This window comes from Carassius auratus, unplaced genomic scaffold (genome assembly GCF_003368295.1).
Source record: "Carassius auratus strain Wakin unplaced genomic scaffold, ASM336829v1 scaf_tig00215844, whole genome shotgun sequence".
Classification (NCBI taxonomy): Eukaryota; Metazoa; Chordata; class Actinopteri; order Cypriniformes; family Cyprinidae; genus Carassius; species Carassius auratus.
Window position 1 is genome coordinate 348,849 of NW_020528270.1, and position 26,398 is coordinate 375,246.

Consider the following 26,398-nt stretch of genomic DNA (forward strand, 5'->3'; position numbering starts at 1 on the left):
CTGTCTGTCGTCGAAAATGTTGGATTTCGCCGCTTAATGGAGCATTTGGAGCCAAGGTACTGTTTGCCAGGTCGTAAATATATCTCTGAAACTGCGCTACCCAAATTATACGAGACAGTTAGGGAACACATTTTGTGTATGCTGAAAGACGTGCATGCAATCAGCTTTACCACGGACATTTGGAGCTCCGACGTGTGCCCCATGTCTTTGCTAAGTTTAACGTCACACTGGGTGGACAGAGAGTCAACATTTACCCCTCGAAGTGCGGTGCTGCACGCGAACGAGTTCCGAGGGTCAAATACTGGCACATCAATTGCCGAAGCAATTGAGGAGATGCTAGTAAAATGGAAAATCCCCAAGTCCAACGTTCATGTTGTTTTGCGCGACAACGCTAGCAACATGAAGAAAGCCATGGACGAGATGGATGTAGCAAGTTTGGGATGCTTCGCCCACACTCTCCAGCTGGTGGTGCATGAAGGACTACTGTCACAGAGAAGTGTGAGTGATGCACTGGCGAATGGTAGGAAGATAGTCGGTCATTTCAAACACTCGCCACTGGCTACTACACGCCTGGAGGAAATTCAAAAAGATCTCCAAATGCCCACCAAACGTCTGCACCAAGACGTAGCAACACGATGGAACAGTACCTACTATATGGTCGAAAGTTTACTGGAGCAGAAGCGGTCAATTTCAGCATATGGAGCTGACCACGACCTGCCAGTGACCCTTACATCTTACCAGTGGGCTTTACTGGAGAAAATCATCATTGTTCTGGCACCATTTGAAGAACTGATCAGACAGATTAGCTCCTCCACCTCTTCTGCAGCTGAAGTCATTCCCTCAGTCACAGTGCTGAAACGCCTGCTTGCTCGGGAGAACGAGGGGGACACGGGTATAAAAACCATGAAAACAACCCTTCTTGAGGCTGTCCAGAAAAGATTCAAGACCATCGAGAATGAGCCCTTGTATGCAGTTGCCACTCTTTTAGACCCACGATTCAAAGACAGGTATGTCTAATATGTTTATTAAATGTCTATATTATAAACAAAATTTTGAAATGGTGTTTTGGATAACTAGATATTGCATTATTATTGATTACTGTTGCATTAATATGTTACCACTAAAAGCTACTATAGAGGTTGTTTATATGTTTATTTTACACATTAAGACATTTATTTATTATTTTTCATTGTTTTTAGATACTTCACAGGAGCAGACAGCAACAAGAATGCCAAGGATGCTCTGACCCAAGAGGTGGAGAAGATGGAGGCAGCGTTACTGAGCAGGACCACACCTGAGGGAGCAGAGACAGTGCCAGAAAACCCCCATAAAGCCCCACGTCTGGAAGCACAGCCAGACAGCAGCAGCAGCAGAAAGAGCAGCTTGAAAGGCCTGTTTGAGGAAATCCTGCAGGAGCATGATGAGGAACGTGGGGCAAGTAGCACTAGCACACAAGTTCAAAATCAAATACAGACATATTTGACAGAGCAAACGGTCCCACGCTCAGACAGCCCATTCCAGTACTGGGGAGTCAACCAAATTCGTTTTCCCACCCTGGCTGCCACTGCTGCAAAGTTTCTCTGTGCTCCTTGTACCAGTGTTGACAGTGAGAGACTGTTCAGTGTAGCATCCAACATTATTGATGCAAGAAGGAACAGGCTAGGAGGAGAGAGGGCAGAAATGCTCATCTTCTTGAAGAAGAATCTGCCTTTGCTCTTGAAATTATGAGCAATACTAAATTGCTTAAATGCTACTGCAATGTGTAGCCTACTTGGTGTAAAGTATTTTTTGTTTAATATGTAGCTGCTACTCTTTTGATTTGTATTTTTGTTTATGTTTACTTTATAGGTTGGTGTTGCACTATTGTTAAATACTGCACTATTTGAAGATTTGAATGCCTTTTTATAACATAATGGCTGCACTTTAAGTTTTTTTTTTTAAAGGAATCATTGAAGTTGCTGTTGGACTACTGTTTTATACTGTTCTATTTAAATGCCTTTTTTATTTTACAATATTGTGGCTGCACTTTATTAAAAAAAAAAAAATCCTATATTTATTTAGTTAAGTTGCTGTTGGACTACTGTTTTATACTGTTCTATTTAAATGCCTTTTTTATTTTACAATATTGTGGCTGCACTTTATTTAAAAAAAATAATTATTCCTATATTTATTTAGTTAAGTTGTTGTTGCAATACTGTTTTATACTGTTCTATTTAAACATTTAAATGCCTTTATTTTACAATATTGTGGCTGCAGTTTAATTAAAAAAAAATAATTATTCCTATATTTATTTAAGTTGCTGTTGCACTACTGTTATACTGTTCTATTTAAAAATAAATGGCTTGCATTTCCTCTATTCATTCATGTTTTACAAAGGGTTTAACCTGAGCCAGACCTTACCACAATGATAATATCACAGTTATGCAGGCATAGTATGATCTTTTCCTTTTTTTTTAACACACTGGTATCGGTACTCGGTATCGGTCGATACCCAAAGCACGAGTATCGGAATCGTTATCGGGAGGGAAAAAATGGTATCGGAACATCTCTATTTGGCAATAAAGAAGCTCTGGAGAAAACTGATTGCATAATCTGACTCCATTCAGTTCAAGTTTTGTCATTATGCAATACAATGAAATCAGTATTATTCCTGTCCAGTCATGATGTTTACTTGTCATGGTATTCACTGACATTCAGGGCTGTGTTGTGGTCGTTTCGGGGTGCAGGTTCACCATCTGGTCTGGATATGGACCGAATCCAGCTAACTATGATAACCTTAGGACAAGAGTGAGACAGAAACTTTGAAATAAGTAACAAGTATCGGTGTTGACTTTTTCTCACAGCCCCTGTAATCATAAAAGCACAAGTTCATACAGAATCTAATGACATTTTATAGCATAGATTAATGTAAGATGTAAAAGTAGGTTTGTCAAGAGTGTTGCCAACTTAGTGACTTTGTCGCTAGATTTAACCATTTGTTTTTTAAGCGACTAGTTAACGAGTCTCTGTGATTCATTGGTACTGCCGCACGAGTGCACAATCTTGCTTTGTCAGCACACACACACCTCTCTGCATCTGATCTGTTCGTCGAGAGGCGAGACAAGCAGCGCTTTCAGTTAAATAGATATTCTGTCACTTCTAACTCTATTTTAAATACAAACATAGCCAAAATCACAGGTGGCGCTATAATTATAACTGAATATCGGCATGTAAATGTCTTCAGGCCAGAACTCTTACCAAACATGCAGAGTTTCAGGCAGATCAGACATTGCATGTTTAAGTTAGTGTAAAAGAAGTAATTTCCTGTTGCCAGCAGGTGGCGCTAAGAATATAAAAAAATATTGGCCTAAAGTTCAGGCAGGGACCCATATAAAACACATAAACTTTGGGCAGACCAGAAATTGCATGTTTAAGTTTGTAAATGGTACATAAAGACGTTACATAGTGAACTGTTATGTTTTTAATACCTTAGAATGAGCAATTTCTTTTATATACACTGTGTTACGGGGAAGTCGTGGCCTAATGGTTAGAGGGTTGGACTCCCAATTGAAGGGTTGTGAGTTCTAGTCTCGGGCCGGACGGAATTGTGGGTGGGGGTAGTTCTCTCTCCACCTTCAATACTTAGGTGCACTTGAGCAAGGCATCGAACCCCCAACTGCTCCCCGGGCGCCGCAGCATAAATGGCTGCCCACTGCTCCGGGTGTGTGCTCACAGTGTGTGTGTGTTCACTGCTCTGTGTGTGTGCATTTCGGATGGGTTAAATGCAGAGCACAAATTCTGAGTATGGGTCACCATACTTGGCTGAATGTCACTTCACTTTCACTTTTAAATTTACACACTGCACCTGTTAAGTTTGGGCAAAGTCAATGTTTGTTTTGGGGTGTTAATATATGTTTGTAATGTTTTTGGTATTATGTGATCAACAATTCACTTAGGACTTCTGGTTTGAACGCCATCTGAAGAAACTAAGATTTACGACTCAGTGGTGGAAGCTACTGCTGATATGTCCAGAAGAGGTTATGAAGGTCCAGAAGGTCATCGGATCGTCAGAAACAATGTTGGAGCAAATGAAACAGCGGACCTAGAGCAGAGTTGGCAGAGGAGCAGGGAGCAGCGCAGCGAACAAGAGGCGGGACCCCGGTTACAAAGAAAAACTCAGAGCCTTTAAGAGGACCACATCTACACCTTCAGGAAATTGAGGTTTACCTTTTTTGTTGATCCTTAAAAATTGATTCCTCTTATATGAAAAAAGTAGATCAGCAAAAACTCTGGCATTTAGAGGATAAGTTGTTATATATGCAGCACCAACAATCTAGGTCTCATAATGGTAATATTAAATTGGATATGATAAAACTAAAAAAATAAATAGATGATTTGAACACCATGGACATAGAGAAAAAACGTCCCTAGGTTGCGTATGTAACCCTAGTTCCTCGAGGGAACGAGACGCTGCGTCGAGCACTTTTTGGGGAACGCCTTTGGCAAGAACAACTCTGAATATCATTTGCAATCAGTTCAATGGAAGAGCGTGACGTCACAGACGGGGTGACGTAGCGACCAGGAAGCTATAAAGGCACGTGCCACGCAGCTGGCTTCAGCTTTGAGTAGGGAAGCAAGCGCAGGCAGGGGTGCCGGGAGTATGGCTCGGCGACGCAGCGTCTCGTTCCCTCGAGGAACTAGGGTTACATACGTAACCTAGGGACGTTCCTCTTCGGGAACTCGAGCTGCGTCGAGCGCTTTTGGGGAACGATGTGCCAACGCTGCCAGACTACCAAGCCCCTGCCTAGTGTGTATCCGAAGAGCACAGCTTAGGACGAGAGGACAGAAGAGCCAGGAGCGGCTCGCATATCGAGATTGTAAAATCTGGCGAATGTAGAGGGCGTGGACCACCCCGCAGCGTTGCAGATGTCCAAGAGGGACACACCTGCTAGAAAGGCCTTAGAGGCAGCCATACTCTGCGTAGAGTGAGCCTTGGCTCCCAAAGGAAGGGGAAGACCAGAGGACTCATAGGAGACGTTGATAGCCTCGACTATCCAACGACTAAGGGTCTGCTTAGAGGCAGGAGAACCCTTTTTAGGAGGACCGTAGCATACAAGCAATTGGTCAGACTTTCTCCACAGGGCAGCTCTGTGGATGTATGCATCCAATGCTCGCACTGGACACATACAATTTAGCTTCACCTGGTCTGGCTCCCAAAAGGGAGGAGGACAGAAGGCCTGCAGTACGACAGGTTGTGGTGTGACAGAGGGAACTTTAGGAATGTAACCCGCTCGAGGGTATAGAAATGCTTTGGCCATACCAGGGGCAAAGTCTAGATAGTTAGGGGCCACCGAGAGGGCCTGAAGATCTCCAACTCTCTTTAGAGAGGTAATAGCCAGTAATAGGGCAGTCTTAAGTGTCAGTTGTCTGTCTGAGATTTCTTGAATTGGGTCGAATGGAGCTTTGCAGAGAGACTCTAACACCACAACCAAATCCCATGGGGGAATACGGGACTGTACTGGAGGTCTCAGCCACAGTGCACCTCGGAGGAAACGTGTAACTAGGGGGTGTCTAACCAGTGACTGATCACTGAAAGGGACGTGGTAAGCAGCTATGGCCGCCACGTACACCTTTAAGGTGGAGTGGGTTAACCCCGCAGAGAGCCTAGCTTGTAAAAACTCCAGAACTGTACCAACTGGGCAGTTAACAGGGTCAAGGTGGCGATCTCTGCACCATGAAGTGAAGAGTTTCCACTTCAGGGCATACATTTTCCTCGTGGAGGGAGCTCTGGATTGGAGTAGGGTCTCAACAACCTCGGTTGAGAGACCAGCTGCTAACAGGGGCCACACCCACAGCTTCCACAACTTTGGGCGAGGGTGAATTATTTTGCCCTGCGCCTGAGAGAGTAGATCTGTCCTGATCGGAATCTGCCATGGAGAGCCGTCGAGGAGAGAAATCAGATCTGCGAACCATACTCGGCCCGGCCAGAATGGGGCTACTAACAACACTCGCCAGAACTCCCGGGAGCAAAGCGATGGGGGGAAAGCATACAGACGAAGCCTCGGCCAAGTCGGTGCCATGGCATCTAGTCCGAGTGGAGCTGGGTTAACTAGAGAGAACCAGAGGGGACATTGCGATGTCTCTCGAGTCGCGAAGAGGTCCACCTGAGCTTTGCCAAATATTTGCCATATCTGCTTTACCACCTCGGGATGAAGAATCAATTCCCCGGGCCTCGGCCCCTGTCTCGACAGCACGTCTGCTCCCACATTCAATCGCCCAGGAATATACACTGCTCTTAGCGAGAGGAGTTTGCCCTGGGACCACAGGAGGGTCTGGTACACCAGCTTGTACAAAGGGCGTGAACGCAGGCCCCCCTGGTGATTGATATAAGAGACTACCGCTGTGTTGCCGCTGTGAGCCACCACTGAAGGGGCCTCATGTGCAGGAGACCAAAAGGTATCACGTTGGACGCAGCTGCCATGAGCCCTAACAGTCTCTGAAACTGCTTCACAGTGAGTGACTGGCCTTCTCTGACTCTCTTGACTGATGTGAGGATCGACTCGATCCGAGCAGGAGACATACGTGCCTGCATCGTGGTCGAATCCCATACTACGCCTAGATAGGTGGTTCTCTGAACTGGAGAAAGTACACTCTTCTTGGCATTCAGTCTCAAACCCAGCTCCCCCATATGGGCGAGAACGACACCTCGATGTCGAACCGCCATCTGCTCTGATTGAGCTAGAATCAACCAATTGTCGATATAATTTAGAATGCGGATGCCTTGCATACGGAGGGGTACCAGAGCCGCATCTACACATTTCGTGAACGTGCGGGGTGAGAGTGCAAGGCCGAATGGAAGTACTCGATATTGATAAGCTTTGCCCCCGAAAGCGAACTTCCTGTGTTGTGGAAGGATGGATACGTGGAAGTATGCATCTTTGAGATCTATCGTGACAAACCAGTCCTCGGATCTGATTTGAGCTACAACCTGTTTGACAGTAAGCATTTTGAACTTCAGTGACATAACTGAGAGGTTTAACTGACGTAGGTCTAAGATCGGACGCAACCCCCCATCCTTCTTTGGAACTATGAAATACCGGCTGTAGAACCCGGATTCCCTGTCTAGATGAGGGATCACCTCGATTGCTAGCTTCCTTAATAGGGTATTCACTTCTTGTTCCATAACCAGAGCCTGCTGGGGGCCGACAACTGTCGGTGTAACCCCATTGAATCTCGGCGGTGGACGGCCGAATTGAATAGCATAGCCTCTTTCTACTGTGTGCAGGACCCATTGAGATACATTTGGCAGAAGTTTCCACGCTGCTCGAAAATGTACTAAGGGAATCAGTCTCTCAAGACTGATCTCTGTTGTAAGAGGCCCCCGAAGGGGAGGCGAGCTTCCCAGCTCCGCTACGCTCACGGGCAGAAAGACCGCTGCGCCCTGAAACACTGGCAGGGTTGGCAGACCGGCCTCCAGAGGTTACCGGGGAGAGGCGGGCACTGTATAATGAGGTGGATACCGCTCTGACCCCGTAGGGGCTACCCTCGAGGTCACTGGAATACTGGCATCAGGACCTCTTTGTCGAGGACTTCCTAGCTTCGATAGCTGTACGAAGATCAGATTTTATTCTAGGAGCCCCCGAGTGGCGACGCTCTGCTTTTGAGCCTCGCGGTATGAGGAGCCTGCTAGTGGTGTTGAGTATCTCCCGTCCAGATAACCCACAAGAGCGACAAGGGAGGAAACTCTGGAACATCGCCGCCTGCTTACGGGCCTCCTGGCACCTGTCGACGACAGTATTGACTGTGTCAATACTGACTGTGCTGCATCTTGCCACTGCTCCGGGTGTGTGTTCACAGTGTGTGTGTGTTCACTGCTCTGTGTGTGTGCACTTCAGATGGGTTAAAAGCAGAGCATGAATTCTGAGTATGGGTCACCATACTTGGCTGAATGACACGCCACTTTCACTTTTAACTGGAGTAAGAACAGTAGGAGGGGAGCGAAAATTGGCACTTTTTGCTGATGATTTGCTATTGACTATATTTTACCCTACACAGGTTGTTCCTAAAATCATTAAACTCATACTTAGACTATGACTCTATTTTTCAGGGTACAAGATTAATGTAAATAAAACAGGTATTAACTCTGAACTATGTCCCACCAGAAGAAATCAAATATATTTATAAATGGAAATGGGAGGCAGACAGTATCAGATATTTAGGGGTGATACTGCACCAAGACTTAAATGTTTGAAGCTAATTATGGCCCTATGAATATAGCAATAAAATTGCATATACAAAGATGGAATACCATACCTTTTTTGGACTTTTTCTTTTTTGGACATTCTAGGATTGATTCAATAAGATTAAAATTCTCCCCCGACTGTTATACCACACAAGCACCTGCCAAACACAGCGACACACACACAACTACGTTTGCAACAACTAACAACTTTGTACCGTTCCAGGCAAGTTACGCCAAACTTTCTGAGCACAAGGAATTGTAACTAGATCCATCGTTGTTTTGCTTGCTGTGACCTCAGAACTCGAGGTACATCGATCTAGTATGAGACATGAGTTCACGGGTGGGATTTTAAAAATGATATACATATCTTGAGTGATGTATGTACCCATTAATCGAAAGTGGTGGTTAACCTGCAACATGGCCTTTAAGGCTGTGGTGGAGTGGCCAAGCCCAGATTCCCCCTAAGGCCCTACAGAGGTTTCTGGGATTTGCCAACTCCTACCGGTGTTTTATTCGCAACTTCAGCCAACTAGCCACACCTCTGACTGCCTTGACCTCCCCCAGAACAGCGTTCAGGTGGTCAGACACAGCTGAGGCTGTGTTTGCCAAACTGAACGGCCATTTAATTTCAGCCCCTATCCTTATAGCCCCTGATCCATCATGTCAGTTTGTGATGGAGGTCGATGCATCAGAGGTGGGGGTAGGAGCAGTGCTGTCCCAGCGTTCTCCTACATACGACAAGATGCATCCCTGTGCGTTTTTGTCCCGTCGTTTATCGCCTGCCGAACATAACTACAACATTGATAATAGAGAGTTGAACAAGGAAAGAACAAGATCTGGGTCCAAGTGCAGGGAAGAGACACTTTATTTTAACAAGAACAAACGAGAACTAAAAGGCCAACACCGCAAAAACAAAACCAAAATGAATCACAGCAAAACGAGCACGAGAAACACAGTGTAACGGGAACAGGTCAATTTAGCTCAAAGGGAATCATTTAAGATTTTAAAGGGAATTGGAACAGAATCACTGTTTCACGGCTGATCACTGCGATTCACTGAACGAGCCGTTTAACATCAAATCTGCGCTGGATACTAATATCCAAACTATAGTGAAAACACTATCAATTAGCACAGTAACAAGATCAGCAGTTTAAGACATTAACTTGTAAGCACAAAACACAAGATACTTCTCTTTTCAATATGAATAAGGCTTTATTAGATAAATCTAAGACATATAAACTAATCTAACACATAAACGCACACACTCACACATTCACACAAGTTGCAGGAAGGTCGAAAGTTAGGGAAAGATGAGTTTAAGAGAATGGAAATATGGAATTCCAAGTTTACAGCAATACGTTAAATTGCATAAACATGAACAACCATCAATCACGTAATTAGCGCTCGCATTGAGTTCCTCAATGGGGTTAAAATTATATTAGATACACCAGCACAACAAATATCTGGGAATACGTTGCCTTCGTTTGCGGTGAAAGGGACTCCAGTTGAAAGGGGTATCCCGGTGTCGCTGATTGGCTGGAAGTTCAGTTGGCTGAAGTGACGTCTTGGGAAGCCCGTGGTTGTTGGGCGTTGGCTGAAAGTGCTGAGTCGTGTGCGCTGGTCGAAGTTGAACGGGCACCCGAGGTCAGGCGTCGGAGACTCGACGTTACAAAACTTAACTCAGAACACGAAACTCTCAAAAGGAAAAGAAAAGAAATAAAGTTTGACGAGACTAGGTTGTGTTCCTTCTCATTGTGGCATAGTAGCAGCAGGCAGGCACGCTGGAACCGCGCTCAAAGAACAATGATGACTAACCGCATGGCTAGATGCTACAAGCTAAGGCTAGGTAACAAAGCTAAAAGCTAAAAGCAGGCATGACTGATAACACAAGCAATGCTAGAACTAAAAGCCGACATGGCTAATAGCAGCAGCTAGACTAGAACTAAAAGCCAAATTTAATCGTGTCCAAAGCATTTAAACTTTCTTGTTGGCCACCCCTCAAATGTTGCCTTGACCAATCACATATGTTCTTGGGGTGGGTATCATAAATCATTTGTTTATCTTACCAAGCATGTGGTTCTTGCCTCGCAGGATCTAATTTTGGACATGATTCCTATAACATGATTATGATATATTTTACAAATAAATGATTGTCAGGACAAAATCAAGCAAGAAAATGAGATTATTTCAATACTAGACATGACTATGTATCCTATAGTTATCAAAAGACATACACAATAAGTGTTTATACATGATAGTCAAATGTGTGGGTTACACATAAATGAATATGGAGTTAAGCAATGGAATGATTCATTTATAAGTCTTTTTTGAGTTCATTCTGGTCCATATATAATGTATAAAAAGGGTTTCTTTGCCATTCTCTGGCAAAGGACTTTTCTGTGAAGACAAAGGTTTAAAGCCCTTCCCCCTTAGGAATTTCAGTCTGGTTCTTCTGGGTGGGGGAAGTCAATGCAAGTATTTAACTTGATCTCCTGGGTTTACATGTGATGTCCAGCGTTGCATTTCAATCACGAACAATAAATTTGACAATCTCTTCTTCGAATTAAAATTGTTAATAATTGTTCTATTGGTGTTAATGTTGAAAGCTGTTGTGTGAACAAGTTGGTTGGTTGGTTATCTTGCTTGGTTCTTGTGGCACTAGAACTGAATTATGACTTCCTGAGGAATTCAGCTCATGTTTCAATGCACACAGCTCTGATAGACTCCTTAATTTGTCTGTTCGACTCATTTCTGCTACAACAGGTACATATACATTACAATATAGCCAGGCAGAGTGGTGGGTGAGACGAAACTATATACTCGTGAACAAATAGGGAACAGCTGTGTAAGTGATTATGTGCACAGATGTACAGAGTGAGTGGATGCAACAGGTGTACAGAGTGAATAAGGTAATGAGTCAGGGAGCCAAGGAGAAACACAGGTGGAGCAACTAAACAGTAATGAGGTGACAAGGTGGGCGGGGTCAGAAAAGGAAAGGAGAGAGCACATGGCACCAAATAACACAACACAAGCCATGTGCTCACAGAATGACAGAAGACTGTGACAGAACCCCTCCCTTAAGGAGTGGATTCCAGACACTCCAAAATAATAAATCACGGAGGGAGGAGGTGGATCAGGGGGAGGGATGGAGGGCCAGATAATATGGTAAAACAGAGACAAGAGAACCAGGTAGAATGGGGTAACAGAGACAGACGACCAGGTAAAATGGTAAAACAGAGACAAGAGGACCAGGTAGAATGGGGAAACAGAGACAAGATACACAGACAAGAAACCCAGGAGGGAGGTGGACCAGCAGACGATCAGGGGAAGGGATAGGAGGGCCAGGTCCATAGGAGGAAACAGAGCACCTGACTCGACTCTGGAGGGTCCACGAGCACCTGACTCGACTCTGGAGGGTCCAGGAGCACCTGACTCGACTCTGGAGAGTTCACTGGGACCTGACTCGACTCTAGGGGGTCACCAAGAACCTGACTCGACTCTGGGAGTTCAACAGGAACCTGACTCGACTCTGGGAGTTCAACAGGAACCTGACTTGACTCTGGAGAGTCCGGAGCAGTCACCACCGCCTTGTGGGAATCGTGAGCGGACGCCGCTGCCTCGGGGACATCGTGAGTGGACGCCACTTCCTCGGGGACATCGTGAGTGGACGACGCTGCCTCGGGGGCATCGTGGGCAGACACCGCCTCCTCGGGGCAATCCTGAGCAGATGCCGCTGGCTCGGGGACATCGTGAGTGGACGCCGCTGTCTCGGGGACATCGTGAGCGGACGCTGCTGCCTCAGGGACATCGTGAGCGGACGACGACGCCTCGGGGGCATCGTGGGTGGACACCGCCTCCTCAGGGCAATCCTGAGCGGACACTGCCGCCTTGGGGCAATCCTGAGTGGAATCTGCGGCTTTGTGAAGGCTAGGAGCCAGCCCCACTGCCTCAGAGGGAACATCAGCAGGCTCCACCACCTTGTGAGTCCTGCGAGCCGACCACGCTGCTCGCACCGACATCCACTGTGAATCCCGCATGCAGCGCATCAGCCCGTGACGCTCCAGGAACAGGTGTGAGGCACTGGGTGCAGCCGACGAGGCCTCTGCTGACTCCTGGACTGTCGCCTTGGGAGAACCTTGAGCTGGCTCTGCAGCTAACTCCACCCTAACAGCTGAGCCGCTCAACTGCAGAGCCAGGTTGATGTAATTCTCCAGCATCTCGTCGGGGTGCCAGAATGGCATAAGGGACTTAAAGGGCTCGGCTAGTCCTCCCCAGAAGAAAACCATTATACAGGTCCTCTCTGTCGCTGACAGCCGAGCCGCCGCCACGAACTCCCAAGCATAATCCTCAATGCTTCGCTCTCCTTGGCAGATGTCGAGGAATCTCCCTGCTGGACCCATATTTGCTGGCTATATTCTGTCACAGCGCGGTAGAGACGGCGCCGTGGAAAGAACAAGATCTGGGTCCAAGTGCAGGGAAGAGACACTTTATTTTAACAAGAACAAACGAGAACTAAAAGGCCAACACGGCAAAAACAAAACCAAAACGAATCACAGGAAAACGAGCACGAGAAACACAGGTACATAGACATTACAATATAGCCAGGCAGAGTGATGGGTGAGACGAAACTATATACTCGTGAACAAATAGGGAACAGCTGTGTGCGTGATTATGTGCACAGGTGTACAGAGTGAGTGGATGCAACAGGTGTACAGAGTGAATAAGTTAGAGGGGTCGGGGGTACCCTTTATTGTCTGGATCGATCACAAGAACCTGGAATATATCAGAACCGCCAAAAGATTGAACTCTTTTTTTCTGGTCGTGGATATTAGGGATTGTAAGATTCACTGATTTGCATCGGTGAATCAGCATAAGCTTACAATGCGATGCATCGATTTAAATAAGCCTCTTTTCTAAAACTCTTTCTTCCACCAAGTCATTTTAAATCGAGTGTTTGGAAACACTTTGGGTTTTATAAGCGAGATGGAAATCTTGACAAAACCCAGCCAATTTGTAAAATGTGTTGCGCCGCTATAAAGTATACAGGCAGTACGACTAATTTGACAACACACTTGAAGCGCCGACACAATATGAGTGCAGCAGAGACTCCCTCCCCTTCGGAATCCGCTGTTGCTAGTACTAGCAGCTGTGGTACCACTAGCAGGATGCCAGGTGAGCAAACCATTACATCTTTTTTTCACTCCCTGCTGGCTGTCACCTCTGCTCGTTCCAAAGCAATAACCAACGTGATCGCCTTTTTTATTTGTAAAGACATTCAGCTTTACAGTGTTACTGTAGGCCGACCTGAGCCAGATAATGAACAAAAGATTGACTTTTCTCGAGTATTACCTTTCTGGACATGAACAGTATACCGTGCACACAGTTTCAACGGAGGGAGTGAGAGCTCTCAAATCAGCAAGATTTGAAAATTCTGATTCAACTATTAAAATCCTTAGTCGGGGACACCCCTAGTATGTTGCTGATACATATGCTTGTGTGGTCTATATGATTTCTTATGTGTCCAAGTCAGAAAGGGAGATGGGGTTGTTGTTAGGTAATGCACAAAGGAAAGCATGTAAAGAGGATAATATTGGTGCAAAAGATGCACAGAAAACCTAGGAAGTGTTTATTGCAGTTTACAGTATAGTATTTATTTACATAACAGAGATGTGTGCCGCATGATGTATGGCAGCATTTGCATCAGAATATCATGTTTTAAGTAAAAAGGAACAATCTTAAATTAAATAATGGTTGTGGTTTTATCACCAAAAGACCATGAACACAGCCAGCAGTTGTTTATGCACGCTTTTTTGAAGAAACTAATCCAGAATCATTTTATCAAATATACATTTCAGATATCAAGCTGAAACCTCAGAATTTTTTATCAATTGAGTAATTTTACAAGAATGGTCATGCAGTGTTTAGTTATGAATCTACACACTCAGTTGAGTCAGTTGTTGACTTAAATAGAAATAAGTTTGAAATAGAGGCAGATGAACTGGATAATATTCAGAATACAATTGATAGTGACGGTGTAACAGAAGATGGATGGTGTGAGCTATGTCCAGAGCTAGAGTTAGAACGTTTAGTGTGTGAGGACAAAATGAAAAGACTCTCATAATAAAGAAACTTGTAGTCTTGAGTGCAAATGGAGAAGAAATAACTTGAAAATTTTTAGGATTTCCTGGAAAGACGGTATGTCCAGTTAACAACAGCACCAACACAGCAGCGCCTCAGGTGGACGATCATACAGCTACAACAGCACCAACCCCAGCAGCGCCTCAGGTGGATGATCGTACAGCTACAACAGCACCACAACGGCAGTGCCTCAGGTAGATGATCATACAGCTACAATAGCACCACAACGGCAGTGCCTCAGGTGAACGATCACACAGCTTCAATAGCACCACCACGGCAGCGCCTCAGGTGGACGATCATACAGCTAACCGCACCACCACAGCAGCATAGACTTTAGCCATTTAGATTTTCAATTCAATTCAAGTTTATTTGTATAGTGCTTTTTACAATACAAATCGTTACAAAACAACTTTACAGAAAATTATGTTTCTACAATATTTAGTAGTAGCTTATGGTGGTGACTGTCAGTTTGTGCACGTTTGACAGGATTTTTAGAAAAATTAATACAAGACGTGGTCAGCCAGACGATGAACATTAATATTATTAATTAATAATTATTATGTGATGCAGTCAAACTTGTGGCAATATTTGTTAGTTCTGTTTGTTGATTCAGGGTTAGCATCATCTGAGGTCCTCTGAGGGTCAGCATCATCCCTTCTCAGGTGTTCTGGATCCAGACTGGAGCTTGTGTAAATCCTAGTTAAGATTCCAGTTATTAACAAATAGCAGTTTCTGTTCTTTACATCATGACAAATACCATTCATTTAAAGCAAAAAGTCTACTGAACCTTTCGTGAAGATGGGCAGATACGTGGGCAGTGGTCCTGACACGATGATCGTCGCCACAGGCATTGTGCTGCAAACAGTCTCGATCAGGCTGCTGAAGTCCCTCTTCAGCGTCTCCGTCTGCCGCAGCGTGGTGTTGTTAACCCCGGCGTGAAGCACGACTGCTCTGGGGCTCTCTTCGGCCTTCAGGATTGCGGGTATCTGCATAGAAACATCGAGAACATGAGCACCAGGGAAACAATGAGTGTGCACTTTACCTTCGGCTAACGTAGCAAAGACGTGTCAGATGATGGGCTATAAGCTAATAGCGGACCCGGGAGATCAAAATAAACTAGTGATAGCGAGGCGCTCAAATTGTTTTTGTTGTAGAATACAATAGAGTATATATATTCACATGTTATATAAACGGAAATGATGGTGTATAAAATAGATTTTAAGTTAAAAATAGTCGATAAAGAGAATATAGTGACTGAGCTCAAACGCAGTACAGACGGCAACAACAAACAGGAAGTCATTCACGATCCCCAAAGTATTTATAAGAAGTATTTATAAGAAACTGAAAAAAGCACAAATGTCAGGGCATGACTAAACTTCTCCAGGCCCCAAAAATACCCTTAGACTCCAGAGGGTTAAAGCAGTCCATTCATCCCCCTCTCGAATTATCACCAGGTGATATGCAATCCAGAGGTATAAATTAGTGAAGATGGTAGCGCCCTGGGGAAGTCCAAAGGCTGTAGCTATAAGTGGTAGTGGATATCGATTCTTCACCCTGATGTTATTTAGGCCACGATAATCAATGCATGGGCGAAGACTTCCATCCTTCTTACCCACAAAAAAAAAAACAGCCCCTGCTGGTGAAGTGGAAGGCCTAATAAATCCATTCTCCTGTGCCTTACAAATGTAGTAATCCATTGCTTACATCTCTGAATATGACAACGAAAAGAGTCTACCTCTTGGAGGGCCAGTTCCTTGTAGCAACTTGTGGGATCAAGGGGATAGGTCAGGAGTAGAAACAATCAGAGCAGGAGGTGTTTGACTTGTGGAATGGCTAGTACCCTAGTTCTTGACATATTTGACTCATGCTGATCCCAGGGTGGTTTAGGCCCCCCAAATAACTTCGGAGATGAAAGAATTCTGGCCCTTGGACATTAACATCTTCATCGGGTGAAACATCTAGTTGGCCTGTCAATTTGAGGATTGTGAAAAAAAAGCAAAGGGTAGCCAAGAATAACCAGGAACTCGGGAGTGTCTATAATGAGAAAAGACAGTGATTCTTAATGGGTCCATTTCAACTGAAATAGGAATGGTACAGTGCATTACCTGGCCGGACCCCTGAGGTCTATAGTCTAAAGATGTTATAGTGAGCTTATCCTGGAGAGTTATTAGTGGTATCCTCAAGCTCTTGGTCAGAGTATTGTCCATGAAATTGCCAGCAGCGCCAGAGTCAATAAACACAGAACCTTTATGCCAACCATTGGCCCAGTAGAAATGAATCACTGACGAAAATCCAGCAGAAGAAAAGGGGTCAGTTATTTCTCTCGTCTCAGCCCCCCTCTCTCTGGATGAGAAATCACTTTTCCCAAATTCAAGGCATTGAGTTTGAAAATGCCCCAGTTCACCAGAGTACAGACATCGCCGCTCCCGCATACATTTGTCCCGTTCTGAGATGTGATAAGCATTTTTTCCCAAGCTGCATGGGTTCCTCTGTGGAAAGAGGTTGTTTCTCAAACCTCCGATCTCTAATTTGGTTGTCCAATCATTGATGGCGACATCAATGAGAGAATCAAATGTGCAGGATATAAGAAAGCTAATTCATCTTATAGCTCTGTTGCAAGAGCCTGATGAAATCCAGCTTGAAAAGCCTGTTCATTCCAGCCACTCTCCGCTGCAAGAGTATGGAACTCAATAGCCATTTCTGCTACACTGCATTCTCGAGTAAGTTGAAATAATCATTGGTCATTTCCTATTCTTCCTCCTGGATGATGGAAGACCCTCTTCATCTCTGCTAGGAATTGCTCAGAATCAGAAGTGACTGGTGAACGATTTTTCAAGAACACTGTAGCCCATTCCAAAGCTCTTCCAGTTAGAAAGGTGATGGTATAAGCCACCCGATTGCCCTCTGTAGGAAAACAACTGGGTTGAAGTTGGAAGGCTAGAGAGCATTGTGTGATAAAGCCTCGACAGCCCCTGGTAGTCTGGGCTCAAGAAGAGGAACCACTGGAATGGGTTGAGGTTGAAGAAGGATGGGGGTGGTGTGGGTAACTCAAGAACCTCCTGAGCCAGAGGATTTTGGGGCAAAGATAGAGTTCAAACACAAGTATTTTTGTGAGTATCTGTTCATGATGTTGAATAGCAGAAACTTGATGGGTGAGCTTGGATAATATTCTCTCCACATTTGATGAAGGGCCTTGACTCTGCTGGGTCCATCTTTTGGTTCAGTCATGCAGTAATAATACAGAAGCAGAAACTGAGATTATAGATTAAAATCTTGAAAGTTGGTTTAGGCAGGGTTAGTACCCTGATCTCCTAAACACAGAGCTGGTGTTCTTAGTGAGCTAACTCAAGGTTGGTTTTTTTTTAGATGCAAGTGCAGAGAAATAACAAAAACAAGAAGACAAGAGGTATAAACTCTAAGTAGCTTTACTTGTAGAGATCCCCAAAACAAGGAACAAAGTACCAACAAAATACAGAAGCAAAGCTTCCAAATGTCAAAAAAAGAGAAAAATAAAACAAGCACAATGGCTTAATAGACTCACAATATGTATTTGGATACACAGGTAGGTAGGCTCAAGACTGAAACAAAAGCATTGGCTAAAGGCAAACTTATATAGGACCCTACACAGGTGAGTATCATCAAAAATGATTGCCAAGTACAGAAATCTTGCTCATGGTTGCCCCCTGGCAACTAGGCGGAAAATTGCAGTGAATTATGACTTAAAAATTTAAAATGTTGACTTGTTAAATCGAAATTGACTGTAAAAAAATAAATTATGAGATTAAAAAAATTGAAATTATGAAAAAAAAACTCAATTATCAGATTTTAAAAATCTAAATTACGACTTGCTGACCTACAGCCACATGATCTAACAAGATACAACACTGAGGGTCCGATGAATTGTGAACATATTAAGGAGTATTTTAAATGTGGTTTTACTAATGGCAAAATTCTTGATTTTATTGGTGGAATAACATGGAATAGTTCTGAGCAAAAGCAATCTTAAAAGGATTTTAAACAAGAACCAGCTTTGGCGCAGAAAGAACAAAATGGATGTGGATGAAGTTGCAGCTTTTATTGAACAGCAACTTCAAACCTCTGGTCAAGTCCAATGGTTATATAGCTGGATGCACCAAAAATGAACTGATAGGGAATTTTTGTGTGGCACATAAATGGCTATGACGAGCTGAAGCCATTTGGAATAAGAATAACTGGATGTATAGATGGATTTTCCAGGAGCATGATTTTCGACTTAAAAATCGATCAATAAAAATAACATTAAAGAGGTGAGTGAACTTGCAAGCATGGTGTTAGACACTTTATTATGCTCTGGTCCCCTCCCTGCTTCTTGTGGTGATGAGATGCATAGCAGATTGTCATTACTCAATGGCTGGATGTCTAAGTGCTGCCCGCAGAATAACATAGTTTCATAGACAATTTGACAAGCTTTTGGGGCTCACTTGATCTGTTGAAAAGAGATTCATCCCTCCTGGGTTGGTGCCGCTCTTCTCTCTAGAAATATGTTACATTGTCTTAGAGTTTGTACTTGACTAACTGGGGCCCAGGTCAGGATGCAGACAGACTGGCTAAATCGACCTCAAGTCACAGAAGTCAGTTAATTCACAGCACATAGAGACTCCTTCACCTAGATAACACACTATAGAGACTGTGTCTGTTCCCCGAACTAGAAAATACAAAAAACGTCCAAACCAATTTAAGAGTATCAATTTAATTGAGGTACAACAAATAAAAAACAGATGCAATACGGATGAACAAATGATAAAAGCTTGGCTTATTAAAGGGGGGGGGGTGAAATGTTCGTTTTCACTCAATATCCTGTTAATCTTGAGTACCTATAGAGTAGTACTGCATCCTTCATAACTCCAAAAAGTCTTTATTTTTATTATATTTATAAGAGAAAGATAGTCTGTACCGATTTTTCCCGGAAAAACACGAGCGCCTAGAGGCATGACGTGTGGGCGGAGCTAAAGAATCACGAGCGCCAGTAGGCTTTTGAGTTGAGAGCATGTGGAGGATGTGACACAGATCCAGAGGCTGAAATTTAACAAGAGCAGCATCAGCAAAGGCGGTATGCTATGTGGTATGTACTGAAACTGTATATATTTGCTTAGCGGTTTTGGAAAATGACTAAGTTCCACTGTCGTCTTTTTTTTTTTTAAGCTGTACATGTGGAAAGTGCAGTTTGATGACAACATCGCATGTTGTTTACTTGATGTGCTTACGCGCTGATAGCTAAGTTAACAACACAGAGATATTTGAAGCAGTTTAACTCACCGCATGTGGTTCCAACACACGATCGTGACCCTTTTTAGTTGGGACTGCATTATCCTTAAGAAATAAACGATGTGCAATCCGAAATGCAGGGAACAAACAAAACCACTTGCACAACTCCGTTGATGCTCTGTAAAAATAAACTCCATCCACTGGTCCCTCAATGCTGTTTCTCTTTTGGTAATCTGTGCAGGGTTGTCTTGCCCTGGCAACCAAAAACACACTTCTTTTGTGACTTTTAGTGACGCTCTCGCTCTGATCAGGCTGTGCTCAGCCTCTCAGTGCTCTGCTATACGGGAGCGCGCGCTCTTCCGGCAGAAGTGCGTCAGGACCCATATAAGGAAATTCCGCTCCATCTAACGTCACACAGAGCCATACTCGAAAAAAACTTTCCGAAACTTGTGACAAACCGGAAGAGGTTTTTTTGGAACAAAAATACTCCTTCAAACGTATAACTTAATTTTTTAAACTTTGTCCATGTTTAGCATGGGAATCCAACTCTTTAACAGTGTAAAAAACTCAGTATGCATGAAATAGCATTTCACCCCCCCTTTAAATATCAGGTCCCTAATCTAGATGTGCTCTGTTTGACAAAAACCTGGCTAAAACCTGATTTTAAACGAATCTACCCATGAGCCACGTGGTTCAATTTATAACAATGTTTTCAGGATTTCTCAGAGGGCAGGCTTCAAGTATAACTCATTTGAAGTAATGGTGCTCCAGAGAAACAAATGTTAATGATAAATCCCATTTGATGTTTGTACTGGCTACTGTATACAGGCCACCAGAGCACCATACAGACTGTATTAAAGAGTTTGCTGATTTTACATCCGAGTTAGTTCTGGCTGCAGATAAAGTTTTAATTGTTGGTGATTTTAATATCCATGTTGATAATGAAAATGAAGCATTTGGATCAGCATTTATAGTCATTATGAATTCTATTGAGGTTAGACAACACTTCTCAGGACCTACTAATGGTCGAAATCATACTGTTTAATACTGTCACATGGAATCGATATTAATGGTGTTGAAATTATGCAGCCAAGTGATGATATCTTAGATCATTATTTTGTTTTGTCACACTTCATATAGCTAAAACTTTAAATTAAACTGTAAACTCTACTTCTCTACAACTCTAATTACTTAGCATATCCAAAACCTCAGAACAACTTGCAAATTATTGCACAGATACTATTATTTAAACTGAACTGAGATGATGACATCACCAAATTCAACGATGAACTGCTTTTTAACATTATTTTAAATTTTTTTTCCTAATTAATGTTGTTCAGTTGCTTTGACGCAATCTTTTTTGTTTAAAACACTATATAAATAAAGGTGACTTGACTTGATGATCCAAGACTTATAGCTGGATACTTCATGGATTCAGTATTTAAAGCTGTGGGTGTCCAGCTAGAGTAAGGCTAGATTTAGGAACAGAAAATGTCTATTTGGCTGAGATGCAACATTTTTTGGCTTTCTGAGGTTCAACCAGAAATTGACCATGTAACTTTTGGTCAAAGTTCTGAAAACCAGCACATCAAAAGACAGTGGCTCACTCTGCGAAGTGAATGTGTCCAATTTTGGATAAACCTCTCTGACAAACTGAGAGAGGATGGGCACTTCGCAGCCACTCATTTGGACAAATCCTTGATCCAGTTCTGTTTCCTTGGCAAAATCCAGGTGAGATCTCATTTATCGCAGCTGCCTTGATTGATTAATGTCTTTAAGAGGACTCTGTAGTCGCCAATTTTATGTGGAGTTAAGCAGGCTTAATAAATGTCTAAATTTATGTTGGGATACTGTATTCAAAGTTATTTGTCTAGGCATTAAAAGTTACAAAAGTTTTCTTAATATGTTTACTGAAAAAGGAATACTGTGTAGATGGTTTAAACCAACAATAATTTACACATTTTGTTCCTTCGAATATGAGAACTGAAAATATATAGCTGATTAACACAAGACAAAAGAGCAAGTGTTTATCTGAAAAAAATTTTTTATTTAATCTGAATGGAGCAAGGCTTTGAGATTTTGTCCACACAGGGCTTCAAAACACACACTCACAGACAAACAAACAAAAACCTGATCATATTCAATACACTTTATTAGATTTAACTGTAGCATAAACCTGGTGTTTAAGGGAAGAATTAACTATAGTTATTATAAACTGAAATAGGTCAGATCAAAAGTAAAATAACATTGTCTGTCCACCAGATGTCACCTATATTCTAACATGGAATAGTAACTCTGTTCACCTCTTTTATTAATGCGCCTACTCGGTGTATTTTTTTATTTTATAATTTAATAATTTGTATTATGCATACCAAAAATGTCTAATTTATACAAATTCTATTCATTGCATATTTTCTGTGATTTGATTACCCTGGATCCATGATGCATGCTCTGTGCGATTTTCCTGCTAGACACAATACGTTTCCTTACAGGAAGAGCTTGATGAGATTTAGATCTAGAGAGGGTTCAAGTCTGTTTAGAAGATTGTGTTTTAAAGGACATTCAATGCGATGAAGACATATTTAACACGTTCATCTTATGTCAGAGCATGATTTGAACCTTAAAATTGATGTGTTTGCTGCAGTGGACTTGTACATATAACACTTAGGGAGCTAATTAACAGTGAGTTAGAGCCACATAACCAAAAAAAATGTGTTTATTGAAGAGTTAACATTTGAGATTTGTATTCTACCAGTCAGTAGTGAAGATAAATAAGTTGTTTTAACAAGGGAATGGTTTAATTGTCCCACAACAACATGTTCCAAAATTGCAATGGGAAAGACATACAAAAAAGGAAAGCTTTGTATATAATATGTGTACAAATATATTTTTTATCAACATACATGACAAATTGGGGTAGAATCCTTTTACTGAAATAACAAAGAGGGCCTTTCAAACTATGTGCCTCTTATTAACAGGAACATTGGAAATGTGAACATGTAAAACACATCTTGAAAAAAAAAATGACAAAAACTAAAAATAAAGTGTGCTTTTAGCCCAATTATGTTATTTAAACTTAACATCAGTTCCTACTTTGCCTTAGAGATAATATAAACAAGAACTTGGGAAATGTGAAAATGTAGAACACATCTTGAGAAAAAAATAAAGCTTGCTTAGACCTCAATTACGTTGTTTAAAGTTTATCTTCAGTTCCTTGTGGCCTTTATAAGATATAGAATTATAAAGGAATATGGATATGCAGCCTACAAGATTTACATTACTGTATTAACAGAATTGAATTGATTGTGATGAACAGTACTAGTAAATAAATAGAAGCAGAACTGCAGCAAACTATATTACACTGAATATTAAAACAGAGAATATTGCACAGAATGTGAAGTATTACATTGCACTACAGTACAGGGTCCAGTTTAATAACAAAGGGTCCATGTGTCAGACACTTCACTGAGGCCACGAGTTAGTTATCTTGAGGCCATGAGATAGTTTTGTGAAAAAGTGGGACCAGAGGTGCTCCATGCATTTGTGATATTTTCAGAAGAAATATGGTTCGCTGATTTAAGTTGTACATGTTTGCGTTCATCAACCAGCAAAACTATGGCATCATTGTTATGATGTCCAGTTTATAAATATAAGATTAAGAAAAATATAATTAAAAAGTTTATTAAAAACACAAACTGTAAAAGTATATCCTTCATTAGGTATTAAAAACTACAAATACATTTTATTATATTAGTGAAGTTATAGTTTTGAGACAAAATACCTGCGATATCCAAATAACTCAAGATTGAGGATCAGGAGACGGAGACGGAGTGAATCTTCATCAGTTTCTTGATTGAGATGGTTCTGTGTGACGCTGCAGTCATCAAGACTGACTAAAGCACTACATCACTGTAGTTTTATACAGAGTTCAGGAGTCTGTCATTAGAAGATAGAGTATGCAAATGATGTAAGCCGGTAAAGGATTTAGCTCAGATTTTCAACAACTCTTATTCCATCACTCATTATCACAGAGATCAGGGAAGGTCACACCTACAGGCATCACTTTCACACTTAACCCAGATGCTGATTAGCAACAATGACCGAGAGCTGTACCGTGCCGCACTTCACTGGACAAAAGCAGCAAGAGGTCATTTGTGTCATGCTGTCTGGTCTCTGTTTCCCTGAGTCTCCACTAGTGGGCTCACTTCCCCATAGGCACCTCACCGCAGGCACTACAATTCCCAGAAAGCCTAGTCCCTTCATCACAATAATTGCACTCCTGTTAATTGGACTCAGGTGTCTGCTGTGGAAATGCTGCGCTATTCTGGCCTCGGTGCTACTGGCCCAAGGCTATTAGCCCCGTCCGGCCCGTTTTAAGCCCTGGCTCACACTGGCCCGACAGTGGAAATGCTGCTACTGTGGACCAGCAACTGTTTGGTTTTCCACGTTCCTCAAAATAGCATTTATTTTCAGAAGAAGAAAGAAACTTATTCAGGTTTAAAACCACTTTTTAATGGGTAAATGGAGGTATAAAAACAAAACACTATGAAAGAATTGACAGCTGACAGAAGTTTTATTTTTAGGTGAAATATTTGAGATTAATAAAACAACAAAAAGAGAAACATCATTCACTGCTCTTGACTGATGAAATTTAATACAGTTGCTTTAGGAATCAGTTTATATGGTGTTTTATTTTAATATTTATTCATTCAATTTGAATGCTCCTGTTAAATACACTTACTGTACCGGAAAATAAAGCACTGTTTGTTTTATTTGTATATTATGTGTTGTTGTAATGTGTATATTTGTCATTCTTTAATCTTTGTTATTAAAAAATAAGTACAAAGATATTTGTCTTCACCCTCTTTGACCTAAATATGTGCCATTCTTTTTTTCTTTTCTTTTTTTTACCTTGAAAGACTTTGTCTTTATAATAGGGAAATTCATTTGGCTGTCATGCTCAGACAACTTGTAAAATAGTAAAACCAAAATAACAAATAATCATGATAAAAATCGATAAAAATGCAGAGTGGACTGCATCTGGAGTCAATGCTTCAAGAATCACTATGCACAGATGTATGAAAGACATGGGTTTCAGCTATCGCATTCCTTGTGTAAAGCCACTCTTGAACAACAGACAGCGTCAAAAGCATCTAACTTCAAAAAGGACTGGACTGCTGCTGAGTGATCCAGAGTTATGTTCTCTGATGAAGAGAAGGAAGAGAGGAGAGGCACAGGATGGTTTGCGGTGCCATGTCATCTGCTAGTGTTGGTGCACTGTGTTTTCTAAGGTCCAAGGTCAACACAGACATATACCAGGAAGTTTTAGAGCACTACATGCTTCCTGCTGCAGACCAGCATGGAGATGCAGATTTCATTTTCCAACAGGACTTGGCACCTGCACACAGTGCCAAAGCTACCAGTACCTGGTTTAGGGACCATTGTATCCCTGTGTTTAATTGGCCAGCAAACTCACCTGACCTTAACCCCATAGAAAATCTATGGGATATTGTGAAGAGGAAGATGCAATATGCCAGTCCCAAGAATGCAGAAGAGCTGAAGGCCACTATCAGATCAACCTGGGCTCTCATAACACCTGAGCAGTGCCACAGACTGATCGACTCCATGCCACGCCGCATTGCTGCAGTAATTCAGGCAAAAAGAGCCCCAACTAAGTTTTGAGTGTTGTACATGCTCATACTTTTCATGTTCATACTTTTCAGTTGGCCAAGATTTCTAAAAACCCTAAGTAATTTCCTTAATTTTCTGAGATACTGAATTTGGGATTTTCCTTAGTTGTCAATTATAATCATCAAAATTAAAAGAAATAAACATTTGAAATATATCAGTCTGTTTATAATGAATGAATATAATATACAAGTTTCACTTTTTGAATGGAATTAGTGAAATAAGTCAACTTTTTGATGATATTATAATTATATGAATAAAAATGATTATATCCAGTGGCTTTTTCCAATTTTCTTAGTGCTTATTGTGCCAGTTTATCAGTAAGTGACGATTTTATTCTCTTTGACTCATTGGATGGAAACAGTGCTTGTTCGCAAATGTTTTGTGCAATATTTAAATTTTGCACATAGGTTCAATTCCCAACTCTGGGTGGAAACTGCTACTGACAGAGTGCTGACAGAGAGGAAAGAGCAGATTACTTCTTGTATGAAACAAAGTCTCAGCCTTCACATTTTGTTATTTTTTAAAGAAATTCAAACAACAAATACCCCTTTGTGGCTCTTTAATGTGTGGTGACAGGTCACTAATGCCTCAGTTTAACTGGTACATGAACCAAACATGTTTTCATTTAAAGCATGAAATAAACACAAAAAAAAAACATCATAAGGCATTTTATTTCAACAACAAAAAGACATAAATACACACCATTTGTCAAGTTTTAGCCACCCATGTTAATCTACTCTCTTGTCTGGATTCAATGTTATGACTGATCAACTGTCAGCTCAGAGCTTTATTGCCAGGTATGTTCACACATACCAGGAATTTGTTTTCGTGACTGAAGCTCCACATTGCAACATAATGACAGTGACAGAACAAAAAACACAAAATGGAATGAAAAAAATTTAAAAATACAAATAGGTAGATAAGGAACGAAAATATACAAATTGATAATGTATGGCAGGTATATTACAAAGAGCATTATTTATGTACAGGTATATTATGTGCAAAAAATTTAAGTGTACATTAAGTATGTGTGTTAGATAAATAAGTGTATGTATTTATAAATATAAATAGTGTAGTGTGTTCCACAGTTTTTATCAATTGTTC

At 41.9% G+C, this 26,398-nt stretch overlaps 1 protein-coding gene and 1 pseudogene across 1 annotated transcript; one reads left to right on the top strand and one right to left on the bottom strand.

The window, feature by feature from the left end:
• The window catches only part of LOC113096010 (gastrula zinc finger protein XlCGF57.1-like), a 52,674-nt pseudogene that overhangs the window by 20,920 nt on the left and 5,356 nt on the right, over positions 1–26,398 (bottom strand).
• On the top strand, positions 308–2,542 carry LOC113096016 (zinc finger BED domain-containing protein 4-like). Its single transcript, XM_026261393.1, has 2 exons — positions 308–1,007; positions 1,200–2,542. Exons 1-2 carry the CDS (start codon positions 334–336, stop codon positions 1,726–1,728), a joined length of 1,203 nt encoding a protein of 400 aa, XP_026117178.1. The 5' UTR covers positions 308–333; the 3' UTR covers positions 1,729–2,542.

What these genes read in the sequence shown, in the direction of transcription:
- LOC113096016 (XM_026261393.1), top strand. Translation starts at nt 334, where the DNA reads ATGCTAGTAAAATGGAAAATCCCCAAGTCCAACGTTCATGTTGTTTTG. An exon ending in GACCCACGATTCAAAGACAG is followed by an intron (nt 1,008 to 1,199) that starts GTATGTCTAATA and finishes CATTGTTTTTAG; the next exon opens with ATACTTCACAGGAGCAGACA.